Source organism: Lynx rufus, unplaced genomic scaffold (assembly GCF_022079265.1).
Source record: "Lynx rufus isolate CCGP_SWC_20201006 ecotype Redwood Valley unplaced genomic scaffold, mLynRuf1.p SCAF_7, whole genome shotgun sequence".
NCBI lineage: Eukaryota > Metazoa > Chordata > Mammalia > Carnivora > Felidae > Lynx > Lynx rufus.
In genome coordinates, this window is record NW_025814889.1 from 77,241,130 (window position 1) to 77,258,921 (window position 17,792).

The 17,792-nt window shown below is 43.6% G+C and overlaps 1 protein-coding gene across 4 annotated transcripts in view; it reads left to right on the forward strand.

Moving 5' to 3' along the window:
• Nucleotides 1-4,055: 4,055 nt before the first annotated feature.
• Nucleotides 4,056-17,792, forward strand: part of DIP2B (disco interacting protein 2 homolog B) — a 226,551-nt gene continuing 212,814 nt past the window's right edge. For all 4 annotated transcript variants that reach the window (XM_047066255.1, XM_047066257.1, XM_047066256.1 and 1 more), the window contains exon 1: nt 4,056-4,259. In XM_047066255.1, the coding sequence (XP_046922211.1) occupies nt 4,160-4,259 (100 nt within the window). In that variant the 5' untranslated portion in view covers nt 4,056-4,159. The remainder of the gene's footprint in view (nt 4,260-17,792) is intronic.

Genomic DNA, 17,792 nt, shown 5'->3' on the forward strand with positions numbered 1-17,792 from the left:
GGCACCTGAGTGGCTCAGTCAGTTAAGCGGCTGACTGGCTCAGGTCATGATCTCGCAGTTCACCAGTTTGAGCCCTGCGTCAGGCTCTGTGCTGACAGCTCAGAGCCCGGAGCCTGCTTCAGATTCTGTGTTTCCGTCTCTCTCTGCCCCTCCCCCGCTCATGCTCTGTCTCTCTCTCTGTCAAAAATAAATTAAAAAAAAATTTTTTTTTAAAAACAGGGGGTAGATTGCAAACAGTCTACCATGTTGCCTGACAGGACTAGTGAGGATGCCCAACCCTGGTAAATGGAGTGAATGTGTTAGCTAGTCTGGCAGCCTCTGGTTCTGATCTCTGGAAGTGTCGTGTCTTAGTTATCCACTGTCCTTCATGGGCATACCTAATATGGGCATTGGGTATATGTCCTTAGGGGCAGAACTCTGGCAGCCATTTTTCTGTTGGCAGGAGTTGGAAGTTTCGAGATTGCTTATAGTGTTGAATCATTAGTGGCAGCTAAAGCCAAGTTTGGAATATCTTTGGCAATACGTATGGTACAAAAACTTAGTGGGGTTCTGGACTGTTTAATCTAGTCAATTCCATGTGCTAATAAAGCAGGTAAATATCTAGACCTGCCCTGTCCAACCAGGTAGCCACTAGCCATAGAACACTTGAAATGTAGCTAGTCTGGATTGAGATATGCTGTTTCTTTTTACTTTTTAATGTAGTAAAATTTAACATTATACATGTGGCTCACATTGTGTGTCTGTTGGACAGCACTGATCATTCCATAAACCTGAGAATTTCAGCCCCATAGTTCTTGTCTCTATACTCAGCAAACATCCTCTTCTCCTTTACTTTAAAGGACCTTGAGACAATTTGAAATTAATGACCTCAGAGGGAGGAATATCACCTTTAAAAAATTTATTTTAGTTTATTTATTTAAACATTTATTTATTTTTGAGAGAGGAAAAGCTTGAGCAGGGGAGGGGCAGCGAGAGAGGGGGACAGAGGATCCGAAGCAGGCTCTGTGACAGCAGATGTGGGGCTCAAACTCATGAACTGTGAGATCATGACCTGAGCCAAAATCACTCAGCCGACTGAGCCACACAGGCGCCCCTATTTATTTATTTTGAGAGACTGAGAGAGAGATACAGAGAGAGAGGGGGAGAGAGATTCCCAAGCAGGCTCAGCGCTGTCAGCACAGAGCCCTACGTGGGATGGATCCCACAACCCATCAGATCATGACTTGAGCTCAAATCAAGAGTTGGATGCTTAACCAACTGAGCCACCCTGCAGCCCCAGGAATCCCATCTTTAATGTAATCTTTCCTGCTAGGCTTATTGTACTCATTACTAAATTTACCTCCATCTGACAAAGACTGTTTAATGAAAGGTCTTGAGGTTCTTCAGACATCAGCAGCCACAATCTTTTCAATTTTGTCACCTGTTGAATCTCCCGTGTTCTTTCTTCTGTTTATCCTAGCCTTAACTTGAGAGATCTTGGCTTCCCCAAGCCAGCAAAGCTCCACCCTGTCATCCATGTCAATTTCAGTTGCAGTCAGAAAAGCTTCTTAGCAAAGACAAACTTACCCACCTGTCCTCCACTGGGACGTCTTCAGACAATTTTTCTTTTGTATGAATTTACTGAAAGCCACACCAACTTACTCCCCAAATCTTGAATTTTCCAGTTATTTCCGCTGCAAAACAGCCCCAATCCACATGTGGTGGCATAATAGTTCACTGGATGTTTTGCAACCTCACTCAATCATTTCACATTTTGCTCACTTGTAATACTCCATTTTTTGTTTTATTTTTATTTTTATTTTTATTTTTTTTTTGGAGAGAGACAGAGTGAGTGTGAGTGGGGCGGTGGGGGAGCAAGGGAGAAAGAGAAACGTAAGCAGACTCCACACCCAGCATGGAGCCTGATGCGGGGCTTGATCTCACCACCCTGCGATCACGATCTGCACAGAAACCAAGAGTCAGATGCTTAACCTACTGAACCACCCAGGCGTCCCATAATACTCCATTTTTAGGTAGTAAATTGAGCATCACATGGGAAGCTTTTGGCTGTAAACAGCAGACTATGAAACTAAAACAGGCTTAAACCTATTTTCTCATGTAAGGAGAAGTCTAATATAGGTGGTTCCAGAATTCGTTATTTTAGCAGACCAATTCTGTCAAGTTCTAGGTGATGTCTCTGTGCTCCTCTTAGCTTTCCTCTTATGGTTGCAGGATGACTGCTGGCACCCTAAAGTGGACAACACCCAAAGACAGGAAGGAAGTGAAGGGGCATTTTCTCTTTGTGCATGTATCTGTCTCATCAAGAAGGGAGACCATCCACAGATGTTCCCCCTCCACTAGTTCCCCCAGGGGATCACACACACGCCAAGGAGGGCAGAAAAGTGTGTGTGTAGCATATTCAGCCTCAATAGGGTTGGTGTGGTCTAGTGACAAGGAAAGAGGGGGTAAGGGCTATTGGGAGGGTAAACAAGAACACCTGCTAAGATCTTTCTTGTGGTATTCTATTGTATAACGAACCACCCTGAGCTTAGAGGCGTAATAGGATAACCATTTTATTATGTTCGCAGGAAATTTGGACAGGGCGTGACAGGCATGAGCTGTCTTTGCTCCACATTGTTTGGGACCTCAGCTGGGAAGACTCAAATGTCTAGGGGCTGGAGTCATCTGCAGGCTTCTTCATGTTGGGCTAGGACGATGATAAGGCTGGGCTGAGCTGGGGAGGTTGGGCAGAGCACCTCATGTGGTTTTCCATGTGGACAGCTGCCTGCATGGCTACTGAGTTCTCAGAGCACCCTGGGAGGGAGGATCTTCAGAGGGGTTCTCTGGAGAGGGAGAATTCCAAGAGAACCAGGGGAAGCTGCATGGCCTTCTAGAACCTAACTTCAGAATTTACATAGTATCACTTGTGCCATATTCTATTGGTCAAAGCTGTCAGAAGCCCTTTCAGATTCAGGGGAGCGAACCTGGACCTCACTTTTTGATGGGAGGAATGTCAACCAATTTGTAGACCTAAAAAAATTCTCAACAGTCCTACCTAAACCAGAGGACACACATATATATTCCTAAGATTCTCCTTACATTGTTGCAGTTGAAAGGATATTTCCATCTACTCCTCAATCAACCATGGTGTCACATTTCTTTTTTCAAGCTGAAATTCTTTTCTCAACTAAAAAATAATTTTCCTTTCAGCCCATAAATGGTACAATACTGTCTAGAAACTCCTACTGAATAGATGTTGTGGCCTTTTCTCTCAAAAGACCAATTCTGGATCAGTACAAAAGGGGCTGAAATCTCTCAAATTGTGAAGGGGAACTTTGGCATAAAAAATATATGTATAATACTATGATAAAACATGAATGAATGACTATTTAATCTGCTCCAGTATTTCCTGGTAAAAATACACAAATGTTTGGATCCTCCTTACATTGAATTAAATATTAATATTTTTGGAATATCTATTAAGTCAAACATTGAAGAGTATAAGAAGATAAGATTAAGTTCCCCACTTACAAGTAGTTAGAATTTCTAGGTAGAAGGAAGGAGATTCTCCATCCATTGCCTTAAATGCTAGAACTGAAAGAAACAGAGAGCTCCCGGGAAGTGGGACTGGGAAGTCCCAGTAAAAGAAAAGGCCGGTGATACAATTACAAAAAAAAAAAAAAAAAAAGCGGCCTGAGTTCTGGTCCTCAAAAATGGGTAGATGTCAATCAGGGGGAAATGGAGGAGAGGACAAGACAAAGGCATACACTACTAAGAGAAGTGGAAAAGGTGAGGCTTGGGTCCTCTGAAAACTTGCTTATGAGCTCGTAAAAGGTAAACGCTACCCGCGTCCACGCTGACATCAACACCTCGAGCTCCTTTCGCCTAGGAGAGCTCCGGGTGGCGGGCTTGGACTCGTCGTTTTAGGAGATTCCCAGTAGAGGGCGCCGTAAGCCCGCGAGTCCTCTCTGACGCCTGGCTGCGGAGGCGGTGCGTCCTCGGCCCGGGGGCGGGGCCACAGCGCTCACGTGACTTTTGCTCATGGCGGCGGCGGCGGCGGCGGCAGCGGCGGAGCTCGGCGGCCGGAGCCGGATCCTGTAGCCCGGGTGTGGGCCCGCGTCAGTCCGTCCCTCCTTCGGCCCCCTCTCTTGTCTTCCGGAGTGTGGCTGGCGGAGCCCGGATGGCGGAGCGAGGCCTGGAGCCCGCGCCGGCCGCGGTGGCGGCGCTGCCGCCCGAAGTGCGGGCGCAACTGGCGGAGCTGGAGCTGGAGCTCTCGGAGGGTAGGAACCGGGCGGGGGGAGCGAGCGCCCGGGCGCCGCTGCGGATCGCGGCGACAGGGAGAGCAGGTCCCCGCCGCGCGCCCTGCTGGCCGTGCGGGCGAGATGGGAGGAGGGTGCCGGAAATCTGGCCCGTGCTCCGAAAGGTCGTCTTCCCTGCTCTCGCACCCCATGAAGTGGGTTTCCTGAGGCGTTCATTGTGTTCTCTGGGTAGGGGTTAAGCAGGGGCTTCGGGGAGAAGTCCTCCCCGGGCCCGGGCTGTTTCTGCACTCCCTGCCCCTCAAAACCCGAGACAAAGCTGCGCCCTCCCGCTTCTGCCCGGGCGTCTGGGCACGGTGGGGGTGGGGGTGAGGCTGAGGCTGATAGCAGGGTGGCTGACAGCTTTCGCCTGTCCTCTACCCTTTTCGAGGGGAGGGCCCCATGCCTGTTTCAGCTCCCCTCCCCCTTCCAGAAAAAGAGAAAGATACATGGGAAATCCGCAGCATTTCTTCTTCCTCCTTCTTTAACAATGCGAGATGCCTCCCCAGTGACAGGGGTGAGCTGGGAGCAGGGTGGGCCACTGAGGGTCCTAGGGAGATTGGAAGCAGTGGCATTAACCCAGAGAGAGACCCACTGTGCTGTTTTCACACCACCTTTGTCATAAGGGTTTTTTTTCCTGGTGCCTGTATTCGGGGTGAATTTTCCGCATCTGATCACCTTTTGGAGTCTTTGAAGAGAGAAGGAGGGTGACTACCGGTTACATGCAAATCCTGGCCGGCACCCTCTTTCTTCTGACAATGGGTCGGTGCAAGGAGGGTTGGATTTATTTTGAGAATTAAAAGAATGGAGTAAATCGAGCCACTGTTATTAGAGAAGTCCCTTGGACAACAATGAGAGAAACGCTCTGTTGTGGGCATGTGATCAGGCTTCTTGTGCAGTTGTGATCAGTTCTCCATAAAGTTCCTGTTTTTATCAGGGGCTGACTCTGAGACAAAAGCAGCATTTTCTACAAGCTTGATGTCAGTACTGTGGTGGTGTTCTCAGAGTTGCATATTCTTACTGAGTTCCTTGCCAAAGGCCCTCTTTGCTGGCGTTTTTCAAGTGGATTAAATACTGTGGATTTGGAAGAGAAGAATGTGACAAGTTCCCAGGAGAGTTCGGACTTTTTGTTTACTTATCAAGACATTCTCTTCCCCAGCCCCCTCTCCCCCCCATCCTTTACAGTGAAAACCCAGAAGTGGATTTTGAACGTTGCAAATCCTGTTGGGCATACAAGGAAATAATTAATTTTTAATAACCCTGTTAGGTTTTCCCAATATATAGGGAGGTGCTGTTTTCATTTGCACTTAATTGCCAACATATTATTTTTCAATTAATCAGATAGGAAGGTGTTTTTTGCCCATCCCCAGAATCAGTGGTGGTGGATGAGTTGGTTTCTGTGACGTATTTAGAGCCTTACCATCGGTTCTGCCTCTCAAGATAACCTCATTCTTCTCCTATACTAAAATATTGTCATTAAATCTGTAATGATTTCCATTCAAATCTGACTTTTAAAACAGTTAACTTCATAGTAACAGATCAGTTATATTTGATTAGCCAGAAAAGGGAGCGCTTTGGCTGGTTGTTTGTGTCAGAATGAGATTAAAAATAGGAGTTGATTGCTTTTACACAGAGGGAAATCCTGGAAGCTCCTTATTCTTGGTATATCGGCTTCCAGCTGATTATTGTTTACTTCTCTGAATGTTTCTAGAAATGATTCCGAGGAACTGTTTCTAGGACTAACACTGATTAGCTCACCTTTCTCTGGTTTAGAAAGGTGTCAGACTCCTATAAACTGAATGTCAGGACAAGTTCCTGGTTTACTTTCTGATGCAGGATTGCTTTGGTTGACATATACTTAGTTTGAGTTAGTTTCGTGTAGATTTGTACCACGTTGTCCTGTATCTCTTTTAGCAATGGACAACTGGGAAAAATACAGTTGAAAAATCTTGGGCCTGCAGTATCAGCATCTTGGCCATCTGTCTTTTTCTCTTGCTTAAAAATACAGTACAGAGGACGCTTGACTAGAGAAATAGGTAGACATTTTTAGGGATTCAAGTGAAGTGAAAACAACCCACTATCCCCCAGATCTATAGCATGGGATATATTTGTGATGTCTGTAGTATATTTTGAATGAATCCTGCCTGTTTGTTTATTGTACATTTTCTCTACAGCTGCCGCTCTGACAAAAGTTTTTTTTTTTTTTCTTCTTTTTCTTTTTTCCTTTCGAAAAAAATGTGCTTTTAACTGTGTGTTTGTCATGTGTTGCTGGTTTGGGGGAACTTATTCCGTGATTTTATTCTTTTTTTTAAACGTTCGGGCCATAGTTGGTCCTAATTATAGTGATAGCCTGAGCTGTATACTGTGAAAGAAATTTCTTTGTGCTTGTCTGTATTTTCGGCTGCAGGCTTTGGTCATAGCTCCGCCAACTCTGGGCCGAAATGCAGGTTTGTGCCTCTGTGGGCTGTTTGCCGCAGAGCGCGTTGCAGAGCCCAGGGCTGTGTCTGGTGCTTCAGTCAGGTCACCGTGGACTTAGCGGAGAAAGCTCCTCGAGAATCACTTAAAGTTGAAGTTACAAATAATCATGAGCTTCTCTGGAGATGAATTGAATAGGTAGGAGGTTTCTACAGGTATTCCCATACTGGGTATTTTCTTCATGATCCACATATGTTCTCGTTCCTGCCATATCTATTACATGTTTGACAATGAACTCTGTTGTCTGAACTTTATTCACATGTTTTACTCGAGTGTATGCATCTAAAGTAACACTAATGATGAGATTTATTTGTTGAAACCTGTCATACAAAATACACTGTATAATGATCCTGTGCATTATGTCATCTGGGCTTTGCTGCAACTTGGTGATTAGGTAGAATAGATAGATGTTATTACCACCTCTCTTACCTTTTCTTTTCCTTCCTTCTTTCTTTTCTGTTTTCACAGAAGGGAAAACTTCGAAAGGTTAAGAGGTTAAGTGTTTTGGCTAAAGTTGCTCACGTAATAAGCGCCATTATCCTAAGCTGCCATGTAATTATGGCATCTGTTACCATCGGATGATTTAAATATCTTTACTGTTAGGGCACACGCTGTTACCTCTCATTTTTACTCTAAGGAAATGGTATGTAACAGTTGTGTGCCACAGTTCTAAGTAGTCCCCTTGATTCTCTTTCTGAAATCTCTTCCTAGTCTGTCATTCACTTATTTGCTTCAACAGACAATTATTTTGTGCCTACCATGTGCTATGGATACAGAGGTGAGCAGAGCTCTGTGTCAGCTTTTAAAGAGCCCTGAATCTGGTAGGGATGTCACTTAAATACCAACCAAACAGTATATGAGACCACGATAGAGTTTTGTACAGAGGCTGCCTTCTAAGAAAAGAGGAAGCTATCTGCTTTGTCGTTGTGAAAAAGAAACAGCAGAGAACTATAAATATAAGATGGGATTGTGTGTCGAGACGGGTGTGATCTTGCCCGTGCAGTTTAGTCGTAAGTATGAAGGGAAGAGGGACATAAATCCCATACTTCTGTGGCTTGTCAGAAGGAGCTGAAGTCTTTCAGTGTCCAAAGATGACAGTTGGGAAAGTATTCAAGACAAAATAACACAGAAGGACTCCTGCCTTTTGTGACTTGAACACTTCTCTGAGCACAAACACAACAAATTCAGTCACATCCTCCCTTCTCCTAGTCCATCACTTATCTCTGGAGTCCTTAAAGCATGGTATAGGGCCCACCTTGAAGGTGGAGGGATAAGAGAGGGCCCCTTGCTAGGAGTTGAAGGGAATCCTCTTTAGGAGTGGGGAAGCAGTGGGGGAGTGGAAGAGGGAAAGAGGACGATGCTGGCTAGAGATCATATTTCACAAGTAGGCAAGTAAAATTAAGGGACCAGGAAACTGGGGAGTCCCTCCTGCTTTATCTACAATTGGGAAAGTGGTCCACTTTCCCCAAAATACGTAGCACAGTTGTGAATTCATAGGATGTCCGTTTATCAGAAAATTACATCTAAGTAGTTGTCCTACCTAATGCTTGGAGTATTAAGGAAAACAGGGGTGTGGATTTTTAAATAACACAAACTGGGCATTATCTAAGTGGTTTCCCCAAAACTTGCATGTATATGTTTTTGGTGGGCTACATTCATCTTACGCTGGAACTCATCTTTAGGAATTGCAGTCAGAGCCTGTGGCACATTCCTTTGAAAATCCTCACGGTGACACATTTTCTTTGAGGGTGGAGCTTCATTTTATAGGTTACTTGGAATCAAGTAGAGAAAAACTGGTGATGTTCTTTTGGAGTCCATTTCGGATCTTTTTTTTTTTTTTTAAACGTTTATTTCAGAGAGAGAGAGAGAGCGCGCACGCGCACACAAGTGGGGGAGGAGCAGAGAGAGAGGGAGACACAGAATCTGAAGCAGGCTCCAGGCTCGGAGCTGTCAGCAAAGAGCCTGACATGGGGCTCGAACCCACGAACCACGAGATCATGACCTGAGCCAAAGTCAGGTGCTTAGCTGACTGAGACACCCAGGCGGCCCTATTCTTTTGGAGTCCAAACTAGGTGTGATCGAAAAAATTAGAGCGATTGTAAACTGACTTGAGTTGTGACTGTCAAAAAAGTAGAATGACGTAAACTGGTTTTGAGGGCAGTTCCAGAAGACAAGTGACAAATTGGTTGGTAGAATGAGTCACCTACTGTAAAGGAGAGTGCTTGTTTGGACACCCTCGTTCTGATGTGTTTTTTGAAAAATTATTCTTGTTTGACAGCCCCATAGCATCGGGCTGGAGTTTTGAATGAGAGAAATCGTCAACCCTTCACTTTCAGCCCAACCCCTGGTGGCTGCTTAGCACCTGTGTAAGGATTAGCACCTCAGGGGTGAAAGTTCAGATGATCAGCTAGAACGGGCCCTCACACTATATTTGTATCATGATTAGTACACTTCTCCATGGTCCTCTCTCAGGAATGCTCTTTGAAGAGCTCCTTCCTGCTTGCTTGCCCAATATATTTTCTAATATATTTCGATTGTTTTTCATTTCACCCCACTGTAAGCTCCTCCAGAGGTAATTCATATCTTAAACTTCTTTAAACAGCTTCCCAACTATTTCTTTCTTGTACTGTTTCTTGTAAATTTTGGCTCACTTCAATTTGATTTGAAGTGAGACATAAAGTCTTTGTCTTGGGGGTTTGACTTTGGTCTGAGGCAGGGTTGCGTAATCATTTGAGAAGCACAGATTTTGGCATCTGTTGGGCAGGGGTCCAATTCCTGGCCTTCACTTACTAGCTCTGTGACCTTGGACAGACTTTGTCCCCTCCCTCATTTTAGTGTTTCCAGTTCTTAAAGGAATGACAATCTCATTGGAGTTGTAAGGTTTAAAATGAGCTGACTATAGTGTGTGGCATTCAGTGGTCACTTGGTATGTGTAATCTTTATTGTTTCTGATAGTGAATGGATGCATAGTGAGTGGCTGTTTTTAATATCTTGTGTTACTTAGCAGAATATGGTTCTGTAGGAAGTGATGACTGGAATCAATTTGTACACGTATTTTTTTAAAGTAAGACCTCACTCCACCATCAGTTGCTCCTGTCGGCACCCTCTACCCTTAGTTCAACACATGTTGGGTCACTGCAGACAGTTGACTGGGGCAAAAAAGAGTAGCTGGTTTGTTTCATACAGACATCTGGCGTGTGTACATTTCCAAGCCTGTAGGTTCTGGCAAATGGCTTTGAAATTTAAGCGTGGTTGCTGAGACTCAAGCATCTAACAGCTATGAAAAGGCACATGTGGGTCTCAGAGCCCTCAAATAGTTTTTGTCTCTTCCTTTTCTTAGTCCTCCGTTTGTCTTTAGTGAACAAAATCTTTCAGTTCCTCCTTCAAAAGTTTTCTTGGTCCTCTTTTTTTTTTGAGTTGTGCTTACCACCAACCTTGTCTGGTCATCTATCTTTAGAGTCTGATTTTTGTCTCCCTTCAGCTCTAGATTGATCCTTTGTTTTTTAAAGATACTGCTTTTATCTAAAGTCATTGCTAAACCCAAGGTTTTTGGCTCTCATTTCTTTAAATTCTAAGTTTCCTAAAAGCAAGGATGGTCTCCTATATCCCCTATTCCTAGAGTCTAATGTAGTGCTATCGTATACATCAAGTAGTGCTCTCTCTTTTCGTGATTGATCGTAGCCTAGAGGCGTAAGTGAGAGTTTTTCATGTTTTTGTGTTTTTTAAAAAAATGTTTAATGTTTCTTTATTTTTGAGACACACACACACACACACACACACACACACACACACACACACAGAGTGTGAGTGGGGGAGGGGAAGAGAGAGAGGCGGGAGACACAGAATCTGAAAGCAGGCTCCAGGCTCTGAGCTGTCAGCACAGAGCTCAACGCAGGGCTTGAACTCATGAGCTGCAAGATCATGACCTGAGCCAAAAGTCAGATGCTTAACCAACTGAGCCATACAGGCACCCCATATATTTGTGTTTATAATGAGCAGTTTGCTTTCCCGTGTGGATGCTTGTCCATGAACAAGATCACTTCTGAAGGCCATTTCTTTGGAATTCCATTGCCAATCTCTTTGGATTCATGAGTTGGCTTCAGTGGACCTGGAAATGCTGAAATCATGTGTAGAATTTTGAACATGAGTCCTTATGCGTATCTTTTTGGGGAGCAGAGTTTATAGTTTTCATCAGTATCTTAAAGAGGGCTATGAAGCGGAGTTAAGAACTGTTCTTATTGGGGCATCTGGGTGGCCCAGTCAGTTAAGCATCTGACTCTTGATCTCAGCTCAGGTCATGATCTTGTGGTTCATGAGGTTGAGCCCAGGGCAGGCTCCAGAGCATGCTTGGGATTCTCTCTCCCTCTCTCTCTGCCCCTCCCCACTCTCAAAATGAATAAATAAACTTTAAAAAAAAAAAAAAAGAACCATTCTCATTAGCTTGTGAGGAAAGCCAAACTCCCTCCACTTCCCTCCTCAATACTCAAAGCCTTATCTATATCAGTTCCCACCCTTATCCCCTTTCCTTCTTTTCTCAGAGGAAGAAATATCCCGTTTCCTGTTCTACGGTGTATCCCTCTGACTGTATTCTCAGTCCCATCGCTTCTCTGTGATCTTGGCATCTTACTCCATTGATTGATCTGTTCATTCATAGTCTTCATTCATAGTCTTTTTTGTCTTTGTCTCTCTCTCATCTTCAGCCTCTCACTTAACACTTGGTTCTCAGTTCCTTCCCTTCAGCCTATAAATATGCTGAAATTTCTCCCAGTTTAAAAAAAGCAGCTTCCCACAGTCGTGTATTGGAACTGTTTACTCTTATGTGCATGCATTCTCTCCCTCTCATAGCTCCTAGAAGGTGTGGCTTACATTTCCTCTCCTTTCTTTGTTTCCTTTGCTCGTTCCTTCATCCATTGCTTCTGCTTATCAAGCCTCTGAAACAACAGTCTCCAAGGGCACCGATGACTTCTAATTTCAGACTGAAAAGTACCCACTGGACACAGTATCTTTCCCTGCAGCATTCAATATGGTGAACAGTTATTTTTATAAAACTCTCTCCTTCCTTACCTTTTACGGCATCATTTCCTTCCGGCTCCCTAACTGTTCCTTCTTATGCTGTCTCTTGAGCTTCTGTTTCTCTTATCCGTCTGATATGGGTGTTCCTGCTATCAGTCATTAGCCTTCATCTCACTTCACATAAACTTGCTGAGTAATCTCATCCATGCCCAGGGCTTTAGCTCTCTTGGCTGTGAGATGGCTCTCTGGTCTGTATCTCTAGGCCTGACTTCAAGCACTCTGCTCCAACATCCCACTGGTTCCCCCAGACAGCTGTAACTTAGTGAGTCCGCAACTGTTCTCCTTATTTCAGCCTACTTCACAAAACCCTGCTTCAGAATGTCCATTTACTTGGGTCAAAAATTTGAGGGTCATCCTTAACTTCTAATGGATCACTAAATCCTGTCAGTTCTTGTTCCTCCCCTCCATTGACCTCGTTTTGGTCTTTGTTCGGGCTCTTATCACCTCTTGCTGAGATTGTTGTAGTAGTCTCGTAAGTCATCCACCTGCCTCCAGACCCTTCTCCCTCCAGTCCGTCTTTCTCTATTCTGTGATGGAATGATCATTCTGAAACACCGATCTAATCATGTCCTTGTCCCTGTTTAAGATTTTTCATTGGTTTGACCCATGACCCACCCACGGGATAAAATCCAAGCATCCTTTGTGTACCAAGATCTGCTTGCCTTTGTAGCCTCATTTCCTGCGCCTTTCGTGATTTTCTCCCCTCTCTAGCCATGCATGCCTAGCTACTTGAGCTACCCTGAATGCACTGGGTTTTTTCATTTCCATGCCTTTGTACACGTTCACTTTCTCTGAGAAATGCCCACTCTGGCATGTTCTTCCCCTTTTATGCCTGGTTTACTTCTTTTCCACTCAATTTCTTATAAGAAGCCAGCTTTTCTTAAGCTCTCTTAAGAAGTTAAGATCTCTGTGTAAGTAGCCATCAATTATTGAGTGCTTATTATGTAACAGGCCCTGTGCTTAGCTCTTTATATACCCTAGCTGGCTGGTAAGTAGCTGCTGAATAAATAGCTCTTCTTATCATAACGAGAGAACTGAGCTAGCTTTTAAAAAGCACCTGAGGGGCGCCTGGGTGGCGCAGTCGGTTAAGCGTCCGACTTCAGCCAGGTCACGATCTCGCGGTCCGGGAGTTCGAGCCCCGCGTCGGGCTCTGGGCTGATGGCTCAGAGCCTGGAGCCTGTTTCCAATTCTGTGTCTCCCTCTCTCTCTGCCCCTCCCCCGTTCATGCTCTGTCTCTCTCTGTCTTAAAAATAAATAAACGTTGAAAAAAAAAAAAAACACCTGAAATGGAGAGGAATACAGTGTGTACCAGACCTGGTCCCATAACCTGATCTTTCCCTTTCTCACTACCAGTGACAGTATCATTCTGAAACAAATGGCAAAGAGATCAGAACAGTGGATTTAACGGGGCATCTGGATGGCTCAGTCGATTGAGTGTCCGACTTCGGCTAGGTCATGATCTCACAGTTTGTGAGTTCGAGCTCCATGTTGGGCTCTGTGCTGACAGCTCAGAGCCTGGAGCCTGCATTGGATTCTGTCTCCCTCTCTCTCTGCCCCTCCCCTGCTCATGCTCAGTCTCTCTCACTCTCAAAAATAAATAAACATTTTAAAAAACCAAACAGGGGCGCCTGGGTGGCTCAGTCGGTTAAGCGGCCGGCTTCGGCTCAGGTCATGATCTTGCGGTCCGTGGGTTCGAGCCCCGCATCGGGCTCTGTGCTGACAGCTCGGAGCCTGGAGCCTGTTTCAGGTTCTGTGTCCCCCTCTCTCTGACCCTCCCCCGTTCATGCTCTGTCTCTCTCTGTCTCAAAAATAAATAAACGTTAAAAAAAATTTTTTTTTAAAAACCAAACGGTGGGGGCGCCTGGGTGGCGCAGTCGGTTAAGCGTCCGACTTCAGCCAGGTCACGATCTCGCGGTCCGTGAGTTCGAGCCCCGCGTCAGGCTCTGGGCTGATGGCTCAGAGCCTGGAGCCTGTTTCCAATTCTGTGTCTCCCCCTCTCTCTGCCCCTCCCCCATTCATGCTCTGTCTCTCTCTGTCCCAAAAATAAAAAAAAAAAAATAAACGTTGAAAAAAACCAAACAGTGGACTTAATGGTCATTTAGAATTGGGTTAGGTCTTGTGTTTGCCATTTATTGTGTGATCTCAGGCAGGTCTTAGAAATGTGCTTCTAATCTAAAACTGCTGAAGATAGGTGTGTGATTTCCGTTTTGTAGAGACTTGTTAAAGAACGTGAAGCCTGAGAGTACAGTGTGCTGGGATGGGAACCCAAGTCTGCTTGACTCCAAACTCCATGGGTTTCCACACTGCCATCTGCCTCTGTCTCCCTGAATCATGTTTCAAATCATTTCAGCAAAATTCTTTTCCATCCTAGCTATTGGGCTCTAGTTTTCTTAGGATGCAGCTTCTGTCTGTGGAGTTTTGGAGGTGGGGCTGCCTGGAGAGGAAAGAATGGGAATGTTCTGTCCTATTTTCTTTTTCTTTTTTTTTTTTTTTAATGTTTATTTATTTATTTTGAGAGAGAGAAAGAGAGAGAATCCCAAGCAGGCTCCATGCTGCCAGCACAGAGCCTGACGTGGGGCTCAATCTCATGAACCGTGAGATCATGACCTGAGCCGAAATCAAGGGTCAGATGCTCAACCGATTGAGCCACCCAGGCGCCCCTGTTCTGTCCTATTTTCAGAGAAGAGATGTGAAATTAATTTTTCTTCCTTGAATTGAGATGATGATGATGAGAAGCTGAAAGGGGGAAATGCAAGAGGAAAATATTTTGGATGCTACACAGGACAGTCCTAAATGAAGATCCACGGGTCTGTTGTCTTTGAAAGGTCCTTGGTTTGCACTGATCTTGAGCTTCTAGACTGTAGAGAGGATTGTGGTTTACATTCTTGTTCAGAAAGTGTTTTTAGTGTTTTGTTTTTTTCTTAGGGTATTTAATGTTCAAATTTAAAGTCAACATAGAAGTTAATGCAGGTACTTCTGTGATGTGTACTTTATTTATTTATTTATTTATTTATTTATTTATTTATTTTGAGAGAGAGCATGTGCATGCGCAGTGGAGGGGCAGAGAGAGAGGGAGAGAGAATCTTAGGCAGGCCCCATGCCCAGTGCAGAGTGCAACTCGGGGCTTGATCCCATGACCTTGAGATCATGACCTGAGCCGAAATCGAGAGTTGGATGCTTAATGGACTGAGCCACCCAGGTGCCCCTGTAAATGACATGTACTTCAGTTGATTATTTTCTTGGAATTATTTCTTGTTTTGTGAAGGAATAGTGCTCTAATATCTCTTTATTTTTAGAGCATTATTGCTTTCATGGATGAATTAAAGCTTCTTAGGGTTTTTCTTTCTTCTCTCTGTCTCCTTTTTTTTCTGAAGAACCTTGGATCCTGTTGTTTCAAGTTACTCATAGCCTGGAACTTGTGGGTTTTAACTCAGGTCAGGCATGCTTTCGTTACAGTGCTGACCAGTCTTGTCACTGAATCTCCTTTTAAAAAATCAACCCCGCAGGAATTACTAGGTAGAAACTTCTGATAGTTTTTTGTTTAGTAAATCTGTGACTGAGGCAAACAGGTTGTCTTACATTTTTTTTAATTGAGGTAAGGTTTCACATACAACATTATATTAGTTTCAGGTGTACAACATAACACTTGGATATTTGTGTATATTGTAAAATGATCATAATAACTATAATAATTTTCATCACCATATGTAGTTACAAAATTTTTTTTCTGTCTGAAAATTTTAAAGAGTTGCCATTCTTTATTGGGTTTTTCTCTGGTCTGGAGAAACTTTCATTTTTAAATTAAACATGTAGAAAAAGCATTGGTATGAATTTTTCTCCCATAGTTCTTTGCTTGTTTTTTTTTCAAGGACCAAGGGAAGTACTGGAAGATGAACTTCCTGTTCAAAAAACCACCTTCCTCATTTGTTGGTTCTCTAAGCTCTGATTGCTAACATTACCCCTGTATTATAGCTATTTTTCAGATGATATCAAACATAGAAGTTATTTGCATACATATTCTCACCTCCCTTTGTAAGCTGTTTGAGGACAGCATGTGACATCCTTCAGCATAAGTGCTTTTCAATACTTATTCAACCAGTGAATGAGTCTAGACCCTGTCATCAGCCTCCCTGTCTATTCTTATTTTTTACTAGTCTCCACCGGAGTCTTCTATTATAGTCAGACTGGTTTCCTCACCCTTTTTCCTGACAGGCTCATTCTTTTCTTTCTGCCTTTGCAGTGACTCCTTTCTTTGTCAGGACTGCCTTCTTTCCTATTAAAATTTCCCCATATTCTAGGGTCTGGCTAATGTTCCCTTGGTCATGAAGCCAGCTGACTGCTTTAGTTCATATTAATCTCTTCTATTTTTAGACCATCGTATGCGGTAACAGAGTTTAACACCTAACTGACCACTATTATTTGTTTCAATTATTTTGCCCCCTCATTTGGACTTTTGTGAGTGTAATGGCAAGGTCTTCTACCTTTTGGAACTCATATAAAGTGCTCAGCATATCAATATATCAGTAAAGGTGTGCTGAACACATTTATTTATAAGACCTATTGAAAGGATGAGAGATGCAAGGAAGGCAAATTGCCTTCTTTCAGGGAGCTTTCAATCTAGTAACTTCCCAACAAATAGCTGTTTGGGCTTAAACAATATTAATGTTAATTTAAGTAATTGTTTTTTAAGCACGTAGAAGCATTTTTGTTTTCTGCTTGAGTGATGACATAGCATTTAAAAGGGTCCCATTTGAAATGATTCTGGGAAGATGGCAGCTTTAGCACATCTCTACTGCCCTCTTTTTATAAACCCAGTTTAAATTTGAGAGCTTAGAACAAGAACGCCAAGAGTTAGAGTGGGAACTTACGAAGGCAGAGGACTCAGAGACTAGATCCAGGAAACCTAAGATGTATACAATAAAATTTTAGAAGGAGAAATAAGTAATAGAAGAAAAATGCCCTCAGCTGAGAAAAGATTGCAAATTGAAAAAGACTGCAGATTTGAATGAGTGTGCTGTGTTCCAGGCAAGACTGATGAGGAATGGCATAAACCTAGGCATCTCCTGATAGAATTCCTGAATTCACTGATAAAGAAAAAGACATCCTATGAGCTCCTAGGTAGAAAGATGAAGTTAAAACAGCAACAACAAGAAAACAGACTGTTCTCATTTGCAATACTGCAACTTTGATGATGGTGTGAGAAACATCCACAAACTATTGAGAAAAGAGGTCTCTACTCCAAGAATCCTGTATGCAGAATAGATATGTACCCTTTGGGGAAAAGAAAGCTCTGTGAGTGTGCAAAGATTCAGAGATTGTATCACCCACAGGCTCCAATCTAAGCAGTGTACCCTAATGAAACAGATAATGTGAAACAGAGACCCCAGATTGGAGGAAGAAAGGGAACGGTGATGGATAATGGACTTTGACATAAGGGTATATATGTTATATATATATAATTACATTCATAGCAAGTGACAAAGAATGTGTAATATAAATGCTAAGTAAGAATTTTTGAAACAGAAGAGACCTATTACAGCAGAAAACCTGGTTGTCTGAATGAAATAGACTAGGGGTGCCTGGATGGCTCCGTCAGTTAAGCATCTGATTCTTGATTTCAACTCAGGTCATGGTCTCATGGTCGTGGGATGGAGCCCCGCATCGAGCTCTGTGCTGAGTGTGGAGCCTGCTTGGGATTCTCTCTCACCCTCTCTCTCTGCTCCTTTCCTGCTCACGCTACATGTCCACACTGCATGCAGTGCGCTCTCTCTCTTTCAAAATAAATAAATAAACATTAAAAAAAATAGTCTAAATGATTTCAGCAAAACTCAGACGTTGTGGATCAGGGTAGTATGGGGATGGGTGGGGTGTAATAGCATTCTTTGCTATCATTGGGATGTTGGCAGGGGTAAGTATGGGAATGAACTGCCTTGGTGAGGAGAAAAAGGCTCTGTAATAGTATTAAAAATT